Source organism: Balaenoptera ricei, chromosome 20, assembly GCF_028023285.1.
Source record: "Balaenoptera ricei isolate mBalRic1 chromosome 20, mBalRic1.hap2, whole genome shotgun sequence".
Taxonomy (NCBI): domain Eukaryota; kingdom Metazoa; phylum Chordata; class Mammalia; order Artiodactyla; family Balaenopteridae; genus Balaenoptera; species Balaenoptera ricei.
This window is the reverse complement of record NC_082658.1, coordinates 40,879,818-40,905,563: the sequence shown is the minus strand read 5'-3', so window position 1 is coordinate 40,905,563 and position 25,746 is coordinate 40,879,818. Positions and strand designations below refer to the sequence as shown.

At 38.8% G+C, this 25,746-nt stretch overlaps 1 protein-coding gene across 12 annotated transcripts in view; it reads left to right on the top strand.

Annotated features, from left to right (window-relative positions):
* The window catches only part of BCAS3 (BCAS3 microtubule associated cell migration factor), a 575,869-nt gene that overhangs the window by 76,526 nt on the left and 473,597 nt on the right, over window positions 1-25,746 (top strand). For all 12 annotated transcript variants that reach the window (XM_059908366.1, XM_059908365.1, XM_059908370.1 and 9 more), the window contains one exon: window positions 3,176-3,248. In XM_059908366.1, the coding sequence (XP_059764349.1) occupies window positions 3,176-3,248 (73 nt within the window). The remainder of the gene's footprint in view (window positions 1-3,175; window positions 3,249-25,746) is intronic.

Genomic DNA, 25,746 nt, shown 5'->3' with positions numbered 1-25,746 from the left:
GGTCTTCATTTCTGTGCGAGGGCTTTCTCTAGTTGCAGTGAGTGGGGGCCACTCTTCATCGCGGTGCGCGGGCATCTCACTGTCGCGGCCTCTCTTGTTGTGGAGCACAGGCTCCAGACGCACAGGCTCAGTAGTTGTGGCTCACGGGCCCAGTTGCTCTGCGGCATGTGGGATCTTCCCAGACCAGGGTTCGAACCCGTGTCCCCTGTATTGGCAGGCAGATTCTCAACCACTGCGCCACCAGGGAAGCCCCGACATATGTACCTTTTTAAAGAGCATAAACGAAATTACATAATATTAAAAGAAAATATTTATCCTCTTTATTCTATCTTCCATTAAAAAAAAAACCTGCCTTCTGAAATATTACATATTTACCAGAAAGTTGCAAAAATACTACAGACAGGTCTTGTGCACCCTCTGCCCAGCTGGTTACATCTTATATACAATATAAAAACCAGGAAACTGACATTGGTGGAATGTATGCACATAGTTCCATGTCATTTTATCACATGTGTAGATTCATGTGACCACTACCATAATGAAGATACAGATCTATTTCATCACTACAGTAATCTCCCTCACACCATCTCCGTCCACCATCCCTAACCTTTGGGAATTTATCAGTCTGTTTTCCATCTCTACTAATTTTGTCATTTCAAGAGTATTACGTAAATGGACTTACACAGTATTGCTTTTTCACTTAGCACAAGTTTGTTGAGGTGTATCCAAGTTGTTTAGTGTATCAGTAGTTAGTTCCTTCTTACTACTGATTAATATTTCATGGTGTGAAGGTAAAATTCATCTGCTGAAGGACATCAGGGATGATTTCACTTATTTTGCTGTTTAAAATAAATCTACTATGAAATTTGTGTACAAGTTTGTGCGGGTGTAGTTTTTATTTTTCTGGGATAAATGCCCAGTAGTATGATTGCTGGGATATATGGTAAGTGTATGTTTAGGTTTTTTGTTTCTGCTCTTTTAAAGAAACTGCCACACTTTTCTCTAAAGGGGCTGTACTATTTTATATTTCCACCAGGAATGTGTGGAAGATCTAAGTTCTCTGCATTTTTGTCAGCATTTGCTTTTTACATTTCGCTGGTAACGAATGTTGTTGAAAATCTTTTCATTTGCATATCTGCTTTCCATATCTTATTTTCAGTGAAATATCTCATGTCTTTTGCCCATTTAAAGTTGGATTTTTGTTTTTTAGTTTTGAGTATGTTGAGATTATTTCATATATTCTAGATGGGTCCTTTGTCAAATATGTGTTTTACAAGTATTTTTTCCAATGTGTAGCTTGTTTTTAATTTTAATTATAGCCAAGTTATTGCTTTTTTCGGTCTCATGGATCATATTTTCTGGTGTCATGTCTGAGACCTCTTCACCAAACCCTAGGTCCTGCGATTTTCTTTTGTTTTCTTCTAAAAGTTATATAGTTTTACATTTTAATCTCTGATCCATGTTGAGTTAATTTTAGGTAAGGTGTTCTATTTCCAGTTTTATTCTTTTCCTATGGGTATGCAGTTGCTTCAGGACCATTTGTTGAAATGGTCAAATCGTGTTACTCCGCTTAATTGCCTTTACACCTCTTTCAAAAATCAGTTGACCATATTTGTTTGGGTCTATTTCTGGATTGTCTTCTGTTCCATTAATCTGTGCATCTTCTGTCAACTTTATATATCCGTTTACTTAGATTGTCTTTCATTTCCTGCCTCAGCATTTTGTAGTTTTCAGTATCTAAGTCCTGTATATATTTTTTAGATTTATACCTGAGTATTTAATGTTCTTTTGAGCAGTTATAAATGGTATTATATTTTTAATCTATAATTCTGTAATTCTGTATGCTTGTTGCTAGTATATAGAAATACGGTTGATATTTTGTATGTTGATCTTGACTCTGGTGACCTTGCTGAGCTAACTCACTAGCTCTAGAAGTTTTTGTTGTTGTTGATTCCTTGGGATTTTCAATGTATCAGTCATGTTATCTGCAAATAGGGAGTTTTATTTCTTCCTTTCTTATCTGTATGACTTTTCCCCCCTTTCTTTTCTGCTTCGTTGCCTTGTCTAGAACTTCCAGTACTATGCTGAATAGCAGTGGTGAGAGTGGAGTCCTTGCCTTGTTCTTGCAAAATTTTTGTTTGTCCTTGTTTGTTCTGTGAAAAGTTTTGAAACATTTCATGGATTCTTTCCTCCTCTGTTTTTCTCTTTTCTCTCTTTTTGGAATTCCTACCTACGTACTGGAACTTTGAGACTGTCCTTTAACATTTCTCTTGTGTATGTGTTTGTGTGTGTGTATAAATTAATGCTGTTTTTCTTTTTTGTTTTTGGTGTTTTTGCTGTGTTCTCTAGGAAATTTTCTCTGATGCTTGTGTTGAGTTTTTAAATAATATCTACCTTGTTTTTAACTTCTCAGAGCTCTTTTATTTTCTAAGCGTCAGTTTTTCATTGCATTCTTATATTGTTTCATGCCCAAAATATCTTCTCATATTTTTAAAATTATTAATGATGGTTTCAAAATTTTTGAAACTTTCTTCCTGTAGAGAGTTAACCACTTTTCCAGGTGCTTGTACCTGTTTGTAAGCAGCAAACTAAAAGGCTGATTGCAAGCAATGTGTATGTGTTTGCCAACCTCTAACTTTATTGAGGGTGCTGTGGTTGTGCTGTTTCTTGGAGCTCTCTGGTTGACAGTGTCTTTCAGTCTTTCTCCATGGACTGACTGATTTTATTTTTTCCTAATACATTGCTATTCATTTTACTAGTCTTTTTTCAGGATATGGCATTGTTGTGTATTGAGAATGGCCTGAAATTTTGAAGTTTTTAAAGTTTCTATTGTGACCTTCCTTTATTTAGTTTTGAAATCAAGGTTATACAACTCTTAGGTAATTAGTTGGTGGAATTGGGGGTGGTTTTCTGATTTCATGGTGAATGTGTATAAGATTGACTTTGCTAATTTTAAAAATAGATTTTTAAATGTTGGTTCAATTTTAAAAATAGTTATAAGTTTATTTATAGCTCTTCTAGTTTTTGTTCAGTCAACTGTATAAATATATCAATTTAAATGAATGTTTTGCTATCTCTTTAGCTGTAAATGTTTTGAGAGAATGAAAATAATGGGAAATATACAAGAATACTTCTCAAAGTTTTATTTTACATTTTATTTCATGTTCCTTATCAGGTGCTCCAAAGTGTGACAACTTTGCTGAAAAAAGGCCCCTCCTTGGTGTTTGTAAGAGCACTGGATCTTCTGGGTAAGGAATTTAAAAAAATTTCTTTGAGCCACTGTTAAAATTTTGTATTATTTCAGAGGGGGAACTTTGATGTCTTCAAATCTTTGTTTACCATAAGAGTATGCTCTTACAAGACAGATGGGAAAGGAAATAAAAACATATTTAGGGTTTTTGTCACTCAGTCCTTGTGATTTTTCTGCTCACTGTTTTCTCAAATGTAGGGTGATAGCAAAACATGAAAGCAAGCCAGCAGTACATCAGAATTCAGTCTTGAAATAAAAGATTAGCATCATTAAGAAAAATGTGTTTCAGTTTATGTGTTTATTTAGTATTTATAATGGCCTCCTACAGTGGATTAGGACTTACTGTTAGGTCGTCGTGGTCGTCGTCATCATCATCATCATCATCACCATCATCATCATCATCATCATCACCACCACCATCATTAACATTTACTGTTGTTGTAGCATGTGCCTGACATGGTTCTAAAGGCATTCCATGAATTTTCTCTTTCATTTCTTTCAGCAATACTATGAAATAGATACTGTTCTTAGTCCCATTTTGCAGTTTAGAAAAACTCAGGTGCTGAATTCACACAGTGGAGCTGTGGATTCAAACCCAAGCAAGCATTCTCTTAATTCCGTGCTGGTTACATTTGTGACCATGAGAGGACTATGGACAAAGATGATTAATGGTTATTACTCAGGAAGTCAGGTTTTCCCCACTTTCTCTGTATAGTAAATGAGAATATATGCTTCTTAATGGCTTATAGTGATTTAGTTATCAGGTTTGTCGTGACCTTTTCACTATGTAATTCCAATTCAACCGCTGGTAAAATTGCAATGGCCTCTACAAACCATGTAATTGAAAGTTACTGGGTAGGCAGTCCAGGGCTAGTGAAGTGTTTCTGTGATGTGTCATTAATGACCTAGGTTCTTTCCATTTCTAGTTTTGAGATCTTTTAGAATATGACCCCTTCCCCTAATGATCTCAAGAAGGCTACTGTCTTTTCAGTTAGTGCCTCTCCTCCACTTGAACTCCTAGCTACAAGGTAAGCAGGGATATGATTATGGGTTTGTTAGTAAGGTAGAGGATCAAAATGAGTATTAGGCTTGGCAACCAGTAGTCCCTGCCTTGTGCTTTCAGCTGATAGTGTACACTCTAGGTCATGGTTGCAGTGCAGAAGGGAAGAATGTGCTAGTGGTGTTACATGATTAGGTCTTGGAATCTTAATCGTTGCTTTCTGGGGAAATGGTTTGACTACATGCATTACAAGGCAGTTTTCTTCCAGTGTAAATTTTTGGGTTGAAGTGGGCAAAAATTTACTTTGTACTCATCACTCTGCCGGGTATGGGATGAGGATACAAAGCATGAAAACCTAATTCCTTGTCCCAAAGACTTAAGGATGCTGCTGAAAACAAAAACATAGCACACAGAAAATGATTGTGATATAATGATGTGTAATAGGAATTCAAAGAAGGTAGAGATCAGTGTGCATGGATTAATGGGAGATGGCCTCATGAGGAAGGCACAGCATATGCTGGATCTAAAGGAATAAGAAAGTTTGGCAGTACATGTAGAAGACTAAGGACTTCCAAAGTAGGTTATAAAGCTATAGAAGGGGGACAGAAACTGGTATAAATATACTTAGGAAAGATGGAGGTTTGTGACTTAGAATGAAGTCCATCTGCAAAACAAGTAATAACAACCATTTCCGTGCTCTAGAACTCAACCAAAGGCTTCCAACAATGTGGAAAGTGTTTATGTTTGAGAAACTGGTAAATATTAAGCCATAACAGTGGGAATCTGTCGCATTCATGCCCGGAAGCTGCTCCCATCACACTCCACCCTTTCCCCTTCCAACTTGGTTGATTTTCCAGGGTGTGCAATGTCATGACCATGCCCAGCAGCATTGTCCCTGGAAGTTATGGTCTTGGGGTCATGAGAGTTGTGCAGGCCCATGGCTCTTTTAGCCTAAAGTCATGGTTAGCTGAGGCTTCATGTAGGTGCAGAGGAGCCGTGAAAGCATCCAGGGAAAGCTAAAATCTGGAAGACTTGAAAATGTCTGCCTGTTGAACATGTTCCTCTACCCACACATAGATCCTTTTGGAAAGGATGACAACCTTTATTGACTTAGGGTATTTGAGCAAATTCTCTGTCGAATGTTTGGCTAAATCACTAAGCTACTTAGACACAGGGGCAACCCCCAGGCAAGCAGGCTTTAAAATGAAAACAAGAATTAAAGAAAAGCAAAACTCAGCAGAGGCATTAGTAACTGCACATTGTGGAGGAAGAGAGATTTCCAGAATTCTTATACTATTTTATATAACATGTCTAGTTTTCAACATAAAATTATGATACATACCAAGAAATAGGAAAGTGTGATATATTGAGAAAAGTAGGCGATAGAAAGTGTTCCTGATTGTTTCCAATGTTAAAATTTGTAGACAGGGCTTTTAAAGCCGTTATTCTACGTATGTTCTAAGAACTAAATGAACCGTTTCTGGAATGATAGGAAAGTATGATAACAGTGACTGAACAAATAGAGAATCTCAATAAGAAATTAGAAATTGTAGAAAAACCAAATGGAAATTCTGGAGTTGAAGAGAAAAAAGGTGAAATAAACTCTCTGGAAGAACACAACACCATATTCAAGTCAGCACAAGTATCAGGGAACGGGTGTGTTGACAAGCGAGCTGAAAGGGAATGGGAACCACGCAGAAGAGGGGAAACACCTGTGGTGAAAGAAAACCTTGTTGATTTCACTCTTCCTGGTGTTTAGGTCCCTGTAATTCAGGCGCACCCAGTCCTGTTGAAGCCCCACAAAAAGATGTGTTTACGGAAGGTGCTCAGCTACCTACTGGGTTTGGTTTGCAGGTTTTGAAAGATTTCCCATTCCTTAGCAACCCTGCTTAACTGTATGATTAAGGAGATTGTTTTTATTTTTACAGGATTCATTTATTGAGGTATCACTTTATCAAAAAATAAGACACAAAAGGAAGGGTAAGGTGATAACATATAGTAGGTGATGAGATCATTTATTGAGGGATGACCATGATGGTATGCAGGTTATATTAGTCAGGGTTCTCCGGAGAATCAGAACCAGTGGGATGTGGGATGTATGTGTGTGGGGAGGGAGGGAGTGGGGGATTGATTTTAAGAAATTGTCTCACATGATTGTGAGGGCTGCAGATCCGAAATCTGGAGACTGAGGGAAGAGTTACAATTTCAATCCAAAGACAGAATTCCCTCTTCCTCCAAGGAAGTCAGTGTTTTAAAATTTTATTAGAACTTTGAACTGATTGGATGAGTCCCACTCACATTATGAAGCATAATCTGCTTTACTCAAACTGCTGATTGAAATGGTAGTCTTATATAAAAAATACTTTCAGAGAAACATCTAGAATAATATTTGACCAAATCTGGTTATTGTGGCCTAGCCAAGTTGACACATTAATCACCACAGGGGCGATGAATATAGTTCTGATTAAAATAGCATTTGCGGAACTTCCCTGGTGGCGCAGTGGTTAAGAATCCGCCTGCCAATGCAGGGGACACAGGTTTGAGCCCTGGTCTGGGAAGATCCCACATGCTGTGGAACAATTAGGCCCGTGTGCTGAAACTGCTGAACCTGCAGTCTAGAGCCCGTGAACCACAACTGCTGAGCCTGCGTGCCTAGAGCCCCTGCTCCACAACAAGAGAAGCCACCGCAATGAGAAGCCCGCACACCGCAATGAAGAGTAGCCCCCGCTCGCCATGACTAGAGAAAGCCCATGGGCAGCAACGAAGACCCAATGGAGCACCCCCCGCCCCCCCCAAAAAAATAGCATTTGCTGGGCTTCCTTGGTAGTGTAGTGGTTGGGAATCCGCCTGCCAAGGCAGGGGACACGGGTTCGAGCCCTGGTCTGGGAAGATCCCACATGCCGTGGAGCAACTAAGCCCATGTGCCACAACTGCTGAGCCTGTGCTCTAGAGCCCACGAGCCACAACTGCTGGGCCCATGTGCCACAACTACTGAAGCCCATGCACTGCAACGAAGAGTGGCCCCAGCTTGCCGCAACTAAAGAAAGCCCGTGCATAGCAACGAAGACCCAACGCAGCCAAAAATAAATAAATAAATTTATAAAAAAAAATATAGCATTTACCTATTTCAGAAAAGTCTATTGTAGGCACTCATTTCTCCTGTCCCATTTCTGCTCCTTAAATTAATTTATTTCATAGTAGGAGAATCATTCTGGAAAGAGACTGCTATATGTCTGTATCATTTGCTGGGTTGTTTTAAGAATGGTTATTGATAAATAAATGCAAAGATATTTCCTTCTTGTTTTTTTTTTGTTTTTTTGTTTTGTTTGCTTTTTTCTTTTGGCTGCACTGGGTCTTCGTTGCTGCGTGGGCTTTCTCTAGCTGTGGTGAGCGGGGGCTACTCTTCGTTGTGGTGCGCAGACTTCTCATTGCAGTGGCCTCTCGTTGCGGAACACAGGCTCTAGGAGCGCAAGCTTCAGTAGTTGCAGCACGTGGGCCCTATGGTGTGCGGGCTTGAGTAGTTGTGGCTCACGGCTCTAGGTCGCATGGGCTTCAGTTGTGGTGTGCAGGCTCAGTAGTTGTGGCTCGTGGGCTCTAGAGCACAGGCTCAGTAGTTACGGCACACGGGCGTGGTTGCTTCACGGCATGTGGGATCTTCTGGGCTAGAACCTGTGTCCTCTGCATTGGCAGGCTAATTCTTAACCACTGTGCCACCAGGGAAGTCCTCCTTGGTTTTAAGCACAGTGCCTTCTAACTAGCAGGCTCTCAAAAATATTTATTTTTTGCTAAATGAATTTTAGTAAGCTTGCTATGCAGTCATACTAGTCCTTTATTTGAATATTAGTAACACTTTTTTATGGTTGAGAAAATGTCTTAATCTGAGGAACCCACATGTCCTGAACCTGGGTGTTGATATCTTCTTCAGAGCCTGTGGTGCACAAAATTTTACGACCCCCTTCACCCTTTGGAGACATAAGAGACATGTCTGTTGCCGTTCATTTCCGTGGCAAATGCTTTATTGAGCACAAGGTGCTTTGGACACTGTCAGTTGCTTATATTCACGATGAATACCACTTAGTTCTTCTTAAGAAAGTTCAGTAAAATTTCCTTTTGATGTATAAATTTTCATATTTATATTAAATTTATATTTAAATTTATAATAACTTTTCAAAGAAAGGGGGGAGAATTGCTATGGAAATAATCCCAGTCCTTCCTCGTTTTTTATCCTTTAGGTATACACACGTTACACTTAGCCCACAGTTTTTAATACTGGCTCTTACTGCATTCATGACAGTCATTAAAATGCCACTTTTTTTTTTTTAATTTGGACATAAAGGCAGACAGACATTTGCGTTTTTTTTTTTTTTTTAATTAATAGCTAGTCTATTTGTTTGTTTGTTTTAGCTGTGTTGGGTCTTCGTTTCGTGCGAGGGCTTTCTCTAGTTGTGGCAAGTGGGGGCCACTCTTCATCGCGGTGCGCGGGCCTCTCACTATTGCGGCCCCTCCCGTTGCGGGGCACAGGCTCCAGACGCACAGGCTCAGCAGTTGTGGCTCACGGGCCCAGTTGCTCCGCGGCATGTGGGATCTTCCCAGACCAGGGCTCGAACCCGTGTCCCCTGCATTAGCAGGCAGATTCTAAACCACTGCGCCACCAGGGAAGCCCCATTTATTTTTATATTCTAGTGATGTTGTCTTTCTTTCTTTGTGTGTATGTGTCTATGTAGAGAGAAAGAGAGAGGGAGAGGGAGAAGGGGAGAGAGAGAGACAGATCCACTGTTCCATGATCATTCCAGACAAGCCATTTCAGTGCTTGGTGGGAGATAATGTTTATTGTGCTACTGATCCAGGGATTAAGTCAGTGCCTTGTGTAATAATTTGAGGGAGGGAGGAGAAGTATGGACAGTATACTAAGGAATATACACTTTCTTAGGAAATGAAAGCTCATTGTGTATTACATGCTAAACTGTTCCAGTAATGCAGTTTTTTGTGGTTAGGATTTTGTTGGGTATTATGAATAATTGCAAGAGAGTAACGTTATTCAACAGCTGACTGCAGACCTTGAAGAATGTTTAATCCAATATAATATCATCACGTTATACATGTTATTGGAGTGAGATGTGATCTTTACATAGAGAGAATCATAGAATACTGGCAGTGGAAAGAACCTTGAAATCATGTAAGATATATGCTACAGATAAAGGAAGTCTTATCCAGAGACTCACATCATATATCCATTTGGTGGTGGGAAATTCTTGTAAGAGTGAGAAAATTTCCCTCAGAAACAGACTTAACAGATACAGAGAACAAACCAGTGATTACCAGAGGGGAGCAGGGCGGGAGAAGCGGTGAAATAGGTGAAGGGGATTAAGAGGTACAAACTACCAGTTGTAAAATAAATAAGATCCAGGGATGTAATATACAACACAGAATATAGTCCAGATTTTATAATAACTTTGTATGGTGTATAATCTGTAAAAGTATTGAACCACTGTGTTGTACACCTGAAACTAATATTGAAAGTCAACTGTGCTTCAATTAAAAGAGTGAGAGGGACTTGCCTGGTGGTCCAGTGGCTAAGACTCTACGCTCCCAATGCAGGGGGCCCAGGTTCAATCCCTGGTCAGGGAACTAGATCCCACATACCGCAACTAAGAGTTTGCATGCCTCAACTAAAGATTCTGCACACTGCAACGGAGAAGATCCTGCGTGCCGCAACGAAGATCCCACACATGGCAACGAAGATCTCACACGTGGCAATGAAGATCCCGCGTGCCACAGCTACGACCTGACGCAGCCAAATAAATAAATAAATATTAAAATAAAATAAAATGAAAGTGTGAGAAAATTTCTTTATTTCAGTTTGTTAGGAATCCCTTATCTCTTATTAAATAAGCACTCTATGGCCATATTTCCAAGATTGAATTTTAATAATAAGAGAGATTAAAATTTTGGCAATCAAAGACATCTTAAATTTACCTTGAAAAAAGCTAATTAATTTTAATAGCTGCATAGGAATGAAGACTTAATTTCAAAATTAAGGACTGTTCATTAAATATGATACAGTTAGTTCACAGTATTAATAGTTTTGCAGTTTGTTACCAATTGCTAAAAAAGGTCATTTTGGATTGACAGAGTTCTGTGGGACTGGTGTTTTATTTATTTATTTATTTGTATTTATTTGTATTTATTTATTTATTTTCTTGAAGTCTAGTTATGTACAATGTTGTGCCATTCTCTGCTGTACAGCACAGTGACTCAGTTATACACATATAGACATTCTTAGGGCTGGTGTTTGGTAGCCACTGATCTAAAGCAGCAGTTATTTAGGTGGAGGTTAAGCACAGTTTCACTGTCCTGAAGTGTTGCTGAAGAGAGTTTATTTCACCTTGTGTCTAAAATAAATAAGGGTTATGTTAAATAGAACTAGAAGGGAGGTTGCTTGGGATACTAAGTATCTGACATTTCTTCTTGTCATGAAATGTCACAGAGCTGTTACATACGATGCCCTTGTTTTAACTGATTTTCATCCTGTTGTGTTGTGAGGTCTGATGGAATCACAGTTTGGGCTGGCATTACTTGTGCAGATACAAAAAAGAGATTTATGCCCTTCCTCCGGTCTTTGGTGCTCTAACACATGAGCTTTTTGAGCAATTCCTTGGCCTTCCTTCAAGTACCCAGTCTTTCACTTGTTCATTTCACTGGTCTTTTACATTTCTGTGGGTGTTCTGCGTTTTCTTCTAGCTCTCTGCATGGCCTTGTGACTCTCTTTACTGCTTTCAAAGACTGGGCTTTTACATCTTTGATATACCATTTATGCTGAAAGCTGCCACCTTGGCACAGAGGTTTTTAATGAGATGTATCAGGATACTGGGGTATCCAATATCATGGATTGTTCATGGACCTCTTGACTTTAGTATTGTCTTAGAACCACCAGAGCCCTCAGAGCATGATAGAGCACACCCTGTTGATCTGATTATGGATGTAATAAAACCTTAAGGAAATAAGATGACATTACTGTAACAGGTAAAAGTTGTTTTTTTATGTATTTATTTAAAAATATAGTATCTAAACTATGGACATCACTTAGTGGTGTGTTGTAAGATTGTTTTTATAGACATTGTTGTATATTTCCTTGTAAGCCTGAAATTGGTACAAATTTCAAATGGCCCACCAAAATGGTTATATGTAGGTGACTAAACCAAAGGAATCCTGGTTTAATTTTTTGAAGAACTGCGTTTCTTGCTATTACGTGATATTTGTATTCCTGAAAACCTGTACTGTTAGGGTCCTAGCTAGAAATAGAAGATATACTCAAATTGGGTAATTTGAGGAGAGTTTAAATAAAGTGAATAGGAGCTGAGACCCTTTACCATTTCTAAGCAAGGGGTGAGAGCCATTAGCAGAACCTCCAATGAGAGCCCTATCAAGATGGTTACCTGACAGGAGCTGTGGCCTCTGGTGGAGAGATTCGGTCCATCTGCAATAACCTGACAGCGGAGCAGCCAGGGGTGTCCCCACCTTACTGTCATTTCTCCAGATGGCTCTCTCAGGCTGAACCCAGATAGAAGCTGGAGGTTCTGAAGGTTCAGGGAGCCCATGGATGCAATCCATTTGATATGTGCCAGCCTCCCAAGGCAGGGAGCCGGGTGCCTTGAAAGCAGAGTGTATTTACAGGGGCAGCATGCTTATATTCTGCAAAATTTCACCCTAAAACTGAGGTTATGGGGAAAACAGATACGGAGAAAGTTTATACAATGTTGTAATCAGAGCAGTAGTCCTGATTAAAATTTAAAAAGGAATGTTAATTTAAAAATGACTAGTAAATACGGAATTTTACCTTAAAAAGAAGGTCAAGGAGCCTTGATGGAATGGGGGTATAAGAAAGAGTTGAGACTGTTAAGTTAGAGCGGTAAGAACAAAATGGACAAAGACCAGGTGGAAATAAGCTATAACATTTCTTGTTGCCTAAGCACATGGTCAAACTGAGCCATGACAAACCTGGTCCCTCCTGGTTTTCTGTATTCAACTGAGCTAGTGAACTCTGTGTTCAAAATATACTTTATATGTTGTATTGTAACACGAACGACTAAGTGCTGTCAATTTATTAATACCACTTCCTTTATTAATACTACTGATGTCACTCCTCATTCAGAATCATAAATTTTAGCAGACTCTGATGTGTTTGTGTGTGTATACACTTTTAACAGCTTTACGAGGTGTAATTGACATGCAATAAACTATATATTCTTTTTTTAAAAATAAATTTATTTATTTATTTATTTTTGGCTGCATTGGGTCTTCGTTGCTGTGCGCAGGCTTTCTTTAGTTGCGGCAAGCAGGGGCTACGCTTTGTTGCTGTGCGTGGGCTTCTCATTGCGGTGGCTTCTCTCGCTGCGGAGCACGGGATCTAGGCATGCAGGCTTCAGTAGTTGTGGCATGCAGGCTCAGTAGTTGTGGCTCATGGGCTCTAGAGCACAGGCTCAGCAGTTGTGGTGCAGGGGCTTAGTTGCTCCGCGGCACGTGGGATCTTCCCAGACTAGGGCTCGAACCTGTGTCCCCTGCATTGGCAGGTGGATTCTTAACCACTGCGCCACCAGGGAAGCCCCTTAAAGTGTACAATTTTATATGTTTGGCATATGTATACACCTACGAAGCCATCGCCACAAACAAGATAATGAATATAACTATCACCCCCAAAGATTCCTCATGTCCCCTTATAATTTTTCCCTCCCAACTCCTTTTCTTCAAATAACTACTGATCTGGTTTCGGTCACTGTGGATTAATTTTCATTTTCTAGAGTTTTATGTAAGTGGAATCATATAGTATGTACTTTTTTTGGTCTGGCTTCTCTTACGAAGCATATTTATTTTGAGATTCATTCATGTTGTTGCATTTATCATTAGCTCATTCACCTTTATTGCTGAGTAGTATCATACTACATGAGTGTACCATAATTTGGTTATCTATTCACCTGCTGATGGGTATTTTGGTTGTTTCTAGGTTTTGGCTTTTACAGGTAATGCTGCTTTGAACCTAATGTTCAAGTCTTTGTATAGACATATGCTTTCTTTTCTCTTGGTCAAATATCTACAAGTAGAATGACTGAATCACATGATAGATGTATGTTTTTCAAAGTGGTTGTCCCATTTTACATTCCTACCATCAGTGTAGGAGGTTTCTAATTCCTCTACTTCCTCACCAGCCCTTGACTTTATCAGCCTTTAAAATTTTAACCATTCTAATAAATATGTAATGGATTCTCATTATGGTTTCTATTTGTACGTCCCCCATTTTTTGTTATTCTCAACCTCAATTCAGTTAACTCTTCTTTCATGAGAAATAGGTTATTGTCCTAAGCCAGTATGATTTCTAGTGGTTTGGCATACAGCATTAGATGCATGAACCGTATTATCTCTTCCTTTGTATACCTAGTGAGAAGGATGATGTAGTAGCACCTAATGACTGTAGTCTGTTGTTTATGGTCACTACTTCCATGTGTTTTGGAGCGTTCTTTTTTATTTTATTTATTTATTTTTGGCCGTACCACGCTGCGCGGCATTCAGGATCCTAGTTCCCCAACCTGGGATCGAACCCATGCCCCCGCAGTGGAAGCATGGAGTCTTAACCACTGGACTGCCAGGGAAGTCCCTTTTGGAGAATTCTTGATTTTAGTTTTTATTTTGTCCCAATCAGTTTTTCTCTGCTACAACTTTTAAAAAAATTTTTGGCTGCCTTGGGTCTTCGTTGCTGCATGCGGGCTTTCTCTGGTTGCGGCGAGCGGGGGCTACTCTTTGTTGCAGTGCGTGGGCTTCTCATTGCTGTGGCTTCTCGTTGTGGAGCCTGGGCTCTAGGCGTGTGGGCTTCAGTAGTTGTGGCACATGGGCTCAGTAGTTGCGGCTCGCGGGCTCTAGAGCACAGGCTCAGTAGTAGTGGCGCATGGGCTTACTTGCTCCGTGGCATGTGGGATCTTCCCGGACCGGGTCTTGAACCCATGTCCCCTGCATTGGCAGGCGGATTCTTAACCACTGCGCCACCAGGGAAGCCTTCTGCTACAACTTTTAATGTGTGTTTTGAGAGCAAGAGCTTTATGAGTCCCCAAAAGGTTGAAAAATTGTTGAGGAGATGGTGCAGGTACAGGGGAAGCAAAGGAAAAAAGCTTTAATAATTAAGCAAAAGACGGTCTTATAAAGAGGACTGAAAATGGACGTAGAATTTAAAAAGTATATTTTCTTTAGAGTTAGCTCACTCTACTGAACTGGTTGTATGTTCTAGGAAATTGCACTGTGTTATGAGAAGGAGTCATGGTTTTTGAGAAACTTAAAAATAAATGTATGTAATACATTAAATGGAGAATGAAACCACTGGTGGATTAACATTATCAAACTATGAGGCAGCTGTCAGTCTTCCACCTTGGACTTTTTTTCAAAGGTCCTTCTTTTTTTTTTTTTTCTTTTGTTTGTGGACAAGGTGCTCCATTTATTTTTATTTTTATTTTTTTTTCAAAGATTGATTGATTGATTGATTGCTATGTTGGGTCTTCGTTTCTGTGCTAGGGCTTTCTCTAGTTGCAGCGAGCGGGGGCCACTCGTCATTGCGGTGCGCGGGCCTCTCACTATCGTGGCCTCTCTTGTTGCGGAGCACAGGCTCCAGACACGCAGGCTCAGTAGTTGTGGCTCACGGGCCCAGTTGCTCCGCGGCATGTGGGATCTTCCCAGACCAGGGCTCGAACCCGTGTCCCCTGCATTAGCAGGCAGATTCTCAACCACTGCGCCACCAGGGAAACCCTCCATTTATTTTTGCATATACAGATTTTGTGTACGAAGCCACAAAGAATTTTTTTTTAACATCTTTATTGGAGTATAATTGCTTTACAGTGGTGTGTTAGTTTCTGTTGTAAAACAAAGTGAATCAGCCATACGTATACATATGTCCCCATATCCCCTCCCTCTTGCGACTCCCCCCCTCCCACCCTCCCTATCCCACCCCTCTAGGTGGTCGCGAAGCACGGAGCTCATCTCCCTGTGCTATGCAGCTGCATCCCACTAGCTATCTGTTTTACATTTGATAGTGTATATATGTCCATGCTACTCTCTCACTTCGTCCCAGCTTACCCTTCCCTATCCCCGTGTCCTCAAGTCCATTCTCTACATCTGTGTCTTTATTCCTGTCCTGCCCCTAGGTTCATCAGAACCATTTTTTTTTTTTAGATTCCATATATATGTGTTAGCATATGGTATTTGTTTTTCTCTTTCTGACTTATATGCTCTGTATGACATGACAGACTCTAGGTCCATCCACCTCACTACAAATAACTCAGTTTCATTTCTTTTTATGGCTGAGTAATATTCCATTGTATATATGTGCCACATCTTCTTTATCCATTCATCTGTCAATGGACACTTAGGTTGCTTCCATGTCCTTCTATTGTAAATAGTGCTGCAAGGGACATTGTGGTGCATGACTCTTTTTGAATTATGGTTTTCTCAGGGTATATGCCCAGTAGTGGGATTGCTGGGTCATATGGTAGTTCTATTTTTAGTTTTTTAAGGAACCTCCGTACTGTTTTCCATAGTGGTTGTATCAGTTTACATTCCCACCAGCAGTGCAGGAGGGTTCCCTTTTCACCACACCCTTTCCAGCATTTATTGTTTCTAGATTATTTGATAATAGCCATTCTGACAGGTGTGAGGTGATACCTCATTGTAGTTTTGATCTGCATTTCTCTAATGATTAGTGATGTTGAGCATCTTTTCATGTGTTTGTTGGCAATCTGTTTATCTTCTTTGGAGAAATGTCTATTTAGGTCTTCTGCCTATTTTTGGATTGGGCTGTTTGTTTTTTTGATATTGAGCTGCATAAGCTACTAGTAAATTTTGGAGATTAAGCCTTTGTCAGTTGCTTCGTTGGCAAATATTTTCTCTCATTCTGAGGGTTGTCTTTTCATCTTGTTTGTGGTTTCCTTTGCTGTGCAAAAGCTTCTAGGTTTCATTAGGTCCCATTTGTTTATTTTTGTTTTTATTTCCATTTCTCTAGGAGGTGGGTCGAAAAGGATCTTGATGTGATTTATGTCATAGGGTGTTCTGCCTATGTTTTCCTCTAAGAGTTTTATAGTGTCTGGCGTTGCATTTAGGTCTTTAATCCATTTTGAGTTTATTTTTGTGTATGGTGTTTAGGGAGTCTTCTAATTTCATTCATTTACATGTAGCTATCCAGTTTTCCCAGCACCACTTATCGAAGAGGCTGTCTTTTCTCCATTGTATATTCTTGCCTCCTTTAAAAGATCCTTCTTTTATGGCTAGATCAGATTGTCTGTTAAAAACTTGAGAGTCGTAGTGTCAAGGAAAAGATACTTTCTGTCAAACGTGTCAGATTCTGATATTGCATATCCATCTGAAAGTAGATCACCTGAAAGTAGTTTTGCCTTTCAAGAAAAGACCTTCTCACCGTGGAGAACAGTATGGAGGTTCGTTAAATAACTAAAAATAGAACTACCATACGACCCAGCAATCCCACTACTGGGCATATACGCTGAGAAAGCCATAATTCAAAAAGGGTCATGTACCACAATGTTCATTGCAGCTCTATTTACAGTAGCCAGGACATGGAAGCAACCTAAGTGCCCATCGACAGATGAATGGATAAAGAAGATGTGGCACATATACACAATGGAATATTACTCAGCCATAAAACGAAACGAAATTGAGTTATTTGTAGTGAGGTGGATGGACCTAGAGTCTGTCATACAGAGTGAAGTAAGTCAGAAAGAGAAAAACAAATACCATATGCTAACACATATATATGGAATCTAAGAAGAAAAAAAAAAAGGTCATGAAGAACCTAGGGGCAAGAAGATGGGAATAAAGACACAGACCTACTAGAGAATGGACTTGAGGACACGGGGAGGGGGAAGTGAGAGAGTAGCATGGACATATGTACACTACCAAATGTAAAATAGATAGCTAGTGGGAAACAGCTGCATCACACAGGGAGATCAGCTTGGTGCTTTGTGACCACCTGGAGGGGTGGGATAGGGAGGGTGGGAGGGAGACGCAAGAGGGAGGGGATATGGGGATATATGTACACGTATAGCTGATTCACTTTGTTATACCGCAGAAACTAACACACCATTGTAAAGCAATTATACTCCAATAAAGATGTTAAAAAAGAGAGAAAGAAAGAAAAGACCCTCTGACACCCTTCTTTATCAACAGCCACTTACAATAAAGTCTTTCTACTTTGACTAGTGTGATAAACTTTCATTATTTTTTAATTAAAATATAAATTTTAATTAAATATAGATTTGAAAATCTATATTTTCAAATTAATGTTTCTCATGTAAACACACTTTCATATTCAATTAATATATTTTTATCTCTCTGTAAAGATACAGATTGAGATAGAACTCATTCCAGTTTTTCCCATTAAAAGTAATGGAAATGATTTTCCACTTAATGCCTTTTCATTCAGTGGCAGAGCTTTCAGGAACAAATTAAAGTCACTAAGTGAGGCTTGCATAGTTGGGTTATAGTTTTCTATTTTGTGGGACTTGGGGGGAATATTTTCATTAAGATGAAATTCTGGTTTTTCTTCTGGTAGTTTTGTGTGAATGTTGCTATTACTTTTTTTTTCCTTCATGATACACTCAGTATGACTTTTCTGGGGCAGTATTAATAATTTTTATAGAGGTTAAGGGTTGTGGTTGGAGGGATTTGGGTTTTTACCTGGTTTCCTAGTGGGAGTGCGTCTTTTTCTGTAGATATAGGGAAGTACAGGGTTTCTTTAATAAGTGGCACCTTGGCACAATGGCTTCAGTTCTTCCTGTGGTTTTCTTGTAATACCCTTACTTTCAGCTCATTTCTTCTATTTTTTCTTCACTGCTAAGTTCCCACGGATACATCCCATGTCTGATGTGATTCCTCTCAGATGCTTTCCCTCTGACATCTCTGGTCCTGCACACACCCTCATCCCCCTACTTCTGATTCATTAGTAGCCAAGGCTTTGAGCCAACTGATCTTAGACCTGTTTGTAGCATTTCCCTACTCAGGGTGAGACCCACTTGCTTCTGGGAGTAAATCTTAGGTGATTTTATCTATGCCCCACCACTAGTAGGACTATTGCATTCTCTCCTTGTTTTCCAAGTAATCTCCGCTTTGCTGCCAGCCAGCAGAGAAGGCTCTGCCAGTTTTGAATCATGATCCCTGCGGCCCCCGTGGCGCCCCACCCCCCCATAAATGTTATTTAAAGTTCTTGGCTTTTCTCTCTCATCCCTCTCGTAGTTATGATATAGTGTGATTTCAGGGTGATTTCATTTGCTTTCCTTGTTGATAGGTGGTGTTTTTCAAAGACATTTGGAGATTCAGAGTTAGGTGGCCTTATATACATGCACAAACACATTTGTAAAGATACTTGAGTTGCATTGTTCTTATCTGCACCTTGCTTGTTTTTACCTCTTATTAATATATTATGGCATATTTTTATTTAATGGTGAATATTGGTGCTACTTTATTATGTATACTATCCCATTTAATACATATTCCATTAATACACATATTTTAAAATATTAGTTATAAATGGAAAGAACTTAAAGCTTAAAATAGGCCATCATGTGCTGCCACCATATCTAAGAATTTCTTGTTCAGCTTTTTAAGATTTTGTGTCAGAGAATGCTGGTAAGCAAAGAAGAAAAAAGCACTTGTGAAAGGTTTGTTTCCTATACTGTCTGATTCAAAACTTGTTGAGAACAGAAATTAGCCACAGATTTTATTTAAATGGGACCATCTCTCCCACCATTTAACTACTGCATGTGTTTCCTGTGGCCACATTGCAAAGAGGTGTGTTTTCCAAGAGGTACATCTAATTCTTGTTGTATGGTTCTATCTGATTTTAATAGAGGTTCTTAGAGAATTAATCCACATCAATTTTTGAACCTGTATTCAGAAAGTAAGTATTGAAATCCCATCATTACAGTGACTTGGGAGAATGATGATATCTCTTTTCTTGGGATGTGTTATATGTGTTACCACTTTTCCTTAGGATCTGTACACCTAAGTTATTAGCTGGCTAGAAATTCTCCTCATGTACTGTTTAAGCAGATTTGTCTATTAAACAATTGAAACGTGGTTGGTGCCAATGGAATGCTGATATTGTGGATATATTAAGTTAAATATATTAAAATTAATTTCACTTGTTTCTTTTTAACGTGGCTACTAGAAAATTAAAAATTACACGTGAAGCTCATTTTGTCTTTCTTTTGGACTATGTTGCTCTCACCTTGCTTTGGGCTAGAGGTATACATTTGGACTCTTTCTGATTACCTCTGTGTGGAACACTATCATGGTTTGTTATTACGTGTACAGATCTATAGATTCATCAATCCTTTGCTATTAGCCAGGGAATTTTACAGGAACTTCTAAAAATCTGACAAAGCAAAGATTGCCAGAGAACAGTAGTCTGTAATGTATAGTTGAAGAAAGAAGCCTTTATTAAAAACAAATTTTGACATTATGATATTCTGGATGATGGTGGGCCTTCAGTGGCACCTTTTGTTGTGTTAATCTAAAAGAAACTCTACCTATAGTGATATTTATGTTTAATGGATCTGGTTTTCATTTTGGGTTCTCTAATTTCCTTTCTGTATGCATTTAGCCTAAGGTGGGTACTCTGTAATGTTCTTTGACACTCCTGAATCCATGGATAGAAGTATAGAACACTGGAAAGAACAGAGATTTAGGGGTCACACAGACCTAGATATGAATTACTAGAGTGAATTATTATTCAACAATTCTCAGGCTCAGTTTCCTTATCTGTAATGTGGTGCTCTTACACAGCTTCGTGCTAGGTCCTTGTGAGGATTAAATATGACAATATTTTCAGATATTTAGTACAATGTCAAGCCCATATTAGGTGCACCTCATATTCTTTGGTCAGAAAGATATGAAGGGTATCCAGGGAACACTCTTTACTAGGAATTTCTTTTCGTGTATATATATATGAAGAACTATATATATATATAATATATATTTATAAATGTATAGGTAAATTGAAGTGTTGCCTGTATGACTCTTGGAAGACTGTGATTATGCCCAGTTTATCCAGTATCTGCGCTACAGGTTTTTCTGGCTTCATGCCCTAGCCCAGTGCTGTATTTATAGTGTCTCTGATGAATTGGAGCCCTTTACTTTCATTGGAAAATGGTAATTTGTTTATATTCCCCAAGAAAGCCCATGTTATATTTATTTATATCTTTATTGAGGTATAATTGAAACATGACAAATGGCACATATTTCAAGTGTACAGTATGATGAATTTTGACGTATGTGCACACCCATGAGACCATCGTTCCAGTCAAGATAATGAGCATGTCCACTACCCACAATAGTTTTCTCATGCCCCTTTATAATGCACCCCTGCTGCCCCTCCCAGTGCTCCATAAAAGAAGCACATTTCTACGTAATAAGTCTCTTTGAGTATCATTGAGATCTTTTTTGAGGGGAGATACTTTGCTGTCATGTAGTTTAATATGACTTTATATTATATAGCTAAAAACTAAAGGTGGGGGCTTCCCTGGTGGCGCAGTGGTTAAGAATCCGCCTGCCAATGTAGGGGACACAGGTTCGAGCCCTGGTCCGGGAAGATCCCACATGCCGCGGAGCAACTAAGCCCGCGCGCCACAACTACTGAGCCTGCGCTCTATAGAGTCTGCGAGCCACAACTACTGAAGCCCGCCCACCTAGAGCCCGTGCTCCACAATAAGAGAAGCCACCGCAATGAGAAGCCCGTGCACCGCAACGGAGAGTATTCCCCACTTGCCGCAAGTAGAGAAAGCCCGCGAGCAGCAACAAAGACCCAACACAGCCAGTAAATAAATAAATTAATTAATTAATTTAAAAAACAGAAACAAAAGGTGGGAGTCTTGAATTCAAAGTTTTTTTCTTCTGCTCTGTATCTTAAACTAAAGGCCCTTTAAAAGAAACGTTTTCCCTCTAGTTCAGAAAACAGCTAAAAGGGTTGCAGTTTTCTGTGTAATCATTTCAAAACAAGTTTTTTTCAGCCACCAAAAGGATGCAGTCTTGACATATAAATAGAAAACAGATTGAGCTTTTGGCTGATACTGCTATACTGGTTTAAATGTTGGTTCAGTCAGCTTCAGGCTTAGATTACAAGATTTGCAAATTAAAGGAAAACCAAAAGGGAAAGAACATCTGTATAGATTCTGACTTTGTGGAATTCCGTACAGGCATGCTTATTCTACTGCTGGTGCAACAGGGCATGTACACAGTGAATAAGCCTCGAGAAGAGATCACTGTTATGTTGTGCCTATCCCAGAGACAAAATTGATGATGAGAGTTAGGGAATTCATTACGAAGAACCACGTCAGTTTCCAAATCAAGTATTATTCCACAATTTTTTGGGGGAAATATTTTTGTGCTGTAGCTGTAGGGTATTTAGCCAGAGTAAAAATCTTGCTAAATCTCACTAGTTGTGTTACTTGATGATTTTCTTGAATCAGAAGTATTGGGAATTGAGAAAGGTAATTTGCTTTAACTAAGACTTAAATATGTTATAGTCAAGGAGTATGTTAATTAATTGATAGGAAATTAATTACTATACACCTCTGTGAGATGTAAGGAATCCTTGTTTGCTACTGGGTAAATCATACCTGTGTGTATGATTTTAAAATGTTTGCTATAGGTTACCTGTGCTACTGTCTCAAAAAATGCTTTATTTTAATGTTTTTCCCCCTTTTGTTGTAAGAAAGAATTTTATCTTCTTTCAAGAAATGTTTATAGCTACCTGTATTATTTATGGGTACCTGCTATATTTCAGCTGCTCTCATAGAATGTGGGAATTCAGTAGTAATCCAAGGCAGTGGCTTTTAGCTGAGAGGGAGATGAGACAGGTGGTTTTGACCCCCAGGAGACACTTGGCAGTGCCTGGTGACATTTTTGGATGTCACATCTGGGGACTGGGAGGTGCTAGTGTTACGGCAGAGTCAAGGATGATGCTAAACATCCTATAATGTGCAGATCAGCTCCTGACAACAAAGAATTTTCCAGCCTATAATGCCCATAGAGCCAAGGTTGAGACGCTCGGATCTAAGGAAACAAAGATCTATGCATTGATTGAGCTGACTTTCTAGCAGGGAGAGAGAAACAAATAAGTAAAATATATAGTATGTTAACAGGTGATGTAAGAAATACTAGGGAAGGTGGTTAGAGAATGTTGGACAAGGCAATGCTATGTGGTGTTGATGGACATTTGGATAATTTGCTGTTTTGGACTATAGTGAACAGTGCTGATATGAACATTTGTATACATAGGAGTACATTTTTTGGTGTGCATTTCTGTTTGGTATATGTACCTAGTAGTGGAATTGCAAGGTCATAAGTTATGCTTTGCTTGATATTACCAAGCAGTTCTCTAAAGTGGTTATACCAGTTGCCTTCCTACCAGCAGTTCATAAGGCTTCCAGTTGCAGTACTTTGTGTGAAAATTTGGCATTGATAGCCTTCATTTTAGCCATTCTGGTGAATATGCATTGGTATCTCATGTGGTTTTTGTTTTCATTTTACTGACAGCTAATGAATTTGAATACTTTTATATATATTTTAATCTATTTCAACTTCCTCTGAAGTGCATGAACAAGTCTTAAGCCCATTTTTCTTGTTTTAAATGTCCTTTTCTTATTCATTTGTTGGAATAGTTTTAACATGAGCCCCCTATCAATGCTTTTATGATTAGTGCTTTTTTTTAAAAATATTTATTTATTTATTTATTTATGGCTACGTTGGGTCTCTGTTGCTGCACGCGGGCTTTCTCTAGCTGCGGCGAGCGGGGGCTACTCTTCGTTGTGATGCTCGGGCTTCTCATTGTGGTGCCTTCTCTTCTTGCGGAGCACGGGCTCTAGGTGCACGGGCTTCAGTAGTTGTGGCACGTGGGCTCAGTAGCTGGGGCACACGGGCTCTAGAGCACAGACTCAGTAGTTGTGGCACTCAGGCTTTGTTGAAGATCCCATGGCATGTGGGATCTTCCCGGACCAGGGACTGTACCCGTGTCCCCTGCATTGGCAGGCAGATTCTTAACCACTGTACCACCAGGGAAGTCCCTGATCAGCGCTTTTTATATCCTGTTTACCTCAAGGTCATGAAGCTGACTCCAAAATGTATATGGTTATCAATACATAGGCCCAAGAATATCCAAGACAGTTTTGAAGAACAAAGTTGGTAGGGTTACACTACTTGATATTTATAAAGCAATAGTCAAAGTTGCATTGGCATAAGGAGAGACCATTGATTAGTGGAATACGTAGGGCGTCCAGAAACAGATTCACATATTTTTATGGTAAAAATGGCACTGCAGTACAAAGGCAATTCATGTGTGGTTCTGGGTCATTTGGGTATTCATATGGAAAATGAAGAAACTTGTTTCCTATCACATATCATGCAAAAATCAACTTAAGATGTATTGTAGACCTAAAGGTGAGAGAAGAAGCAAAATATTTTGAAGATGAAGAAAATATCCTCATGACTTAAAAAATTTTGTTTATTTATTTATTTGGCTGCTTTGGGTCTTAGTTGTGGAGCCAGGGATCTTTCATTGCGGCACGCAGGCTTCTCTCTAGTTGTGGCGTGCAGGCTCAGTAGTTGCAGTTTGTGGGCTTAGTTGCCCTGTGACATGTGGGATCTTAGTTCCCTGACCAGGGATCAAACCCACATTGCCTGCATTGGAAGGCAGATTCTTAACCACTGGACCACCAGGGAGGTCCCCCTCATGACTTTAAGGTAGACAGGTGTTCCCTAAACAAAACATAATATGTACTCACTGTAAAGAAAAACATTTGTCTTCTTTTGGCTTCAGTATTATGTAGAAAATTGCTTGATTTGGTGGTGTATGACTTATATATGATATTCTGTTATGTACATGTAATGAAAACCAGGATTTTACTGTTTTGTGAACCTTTAATGTCAGTATATGGAATTATCATATAATTGGAACAATATAGTAACTGTGTATCATTTCCTTTGTTGATGATACCGTGGGTTCTATAAGGCTGCCTTAAAAAATTAGGATTTGAAATCTTAGGTTTGCTTTTTCTCCTTTTGTAGTCATTTAAATATTATTTCTTTTTTAAATTTATTTTCCTAGTTTTTTTTTTAATTTAATTTTGTTTATTTTTCTATACAGCAGGTTCTTATTAGTTATCCATTTTATACATATAAGTGTATATATGTCAATCCCAGTCTCTCTTCCTAGTTTAATTCCAGTGATAGAATACCTTTAAATAGCTTCCTTTTTTTTTAATGTTTGAGAAATATAAATCCAACTATAATGGTACAAAACATGATATTGTTGTATAAGTCTAGTTGGAAAATTCCCCTCAAAGATGGCAGAAATTCTTGAAGCCATCCAGATCATGAGGGGGGAAAAAGGACAAATAGGAAGTCCTGAATAATTACTTGGTGGGAAAGTGCAATGGTAGAGGAGATTGGTTGATTTTTTTTTTTTTTTTTTAAGGCGATAAGATCCTGGTTTTTTATTCTGTGCAGGATGTTACAGAGGGCCACAATTTTCTTGTTTATTTCAGTTTGTAAAGCTGAATATACCTTAGGATACAGAGGTGCAATACACAAAAACTCCTTTGGACTTATACTCTGCTGAAAAACTTCAAAAAAATTACAAATGACTTGAATTATTGTTTTATGTTTAGAAACAGATTGTTATTTTAAAACTAAATTTCCTGGCCTCAAGGTGGTTGTCACAACCAATGTAATATCCTAGAAGCAAGATTTTGTTTTTGTTTTTGTTTTTGTTTTTTAGTCTTTTGAGTGTGTTATATCTTAATGTTAACTGATTTTGTTCTTTGTCAGTAACTTTTGGTATAACGAGTCTTTTTTTCTTGGCATTCAAGTAATTTTACTAACATCTTGTTTTTCAAACACAATATCCAAGGAAGGTTAAAACAGTTATTATACAGTAACTGGCATATTAATTAGAGCCTCCTGATATGGGGTGGGTAAATGTGCTTGTGGAGAGGAATGAACAAGAGACAGTATTTTGAGTGTCCCTTTGGAGTTTTTTTTAAAAACTTTTAAGTGCTTAAACACGTGGTATATTTAGGTTTTACCACTTATTTAAATACACAGTTTGTATTTAGCTCTGTGGAAATAATGAAATATAATAAATTTGTATGTGTTAAAGTAACATTTCCTATTTTATTCTAACTCTGTTTACTTATTAGTCTTCATTTCCCTGAAAAATTTCAGCAAACACATACTGAATGCATCTGTTTGTCAGTTTCATCCATGCACCTTTTTCAAACAAGGAAATAAAAGTAAAGTTTCTGATGACCAGAGAGCTTGATGAAAACAGCTGTACTGCATACTTCTGTGAGTCACTTGTCAAATGAAGCAGCAGTATAGGAAAAATGATAATGCACCCCTCCACTGTTAAAGACAAAACTGCCGCGATGGGGGACGTTTTAAATTATTAAACACT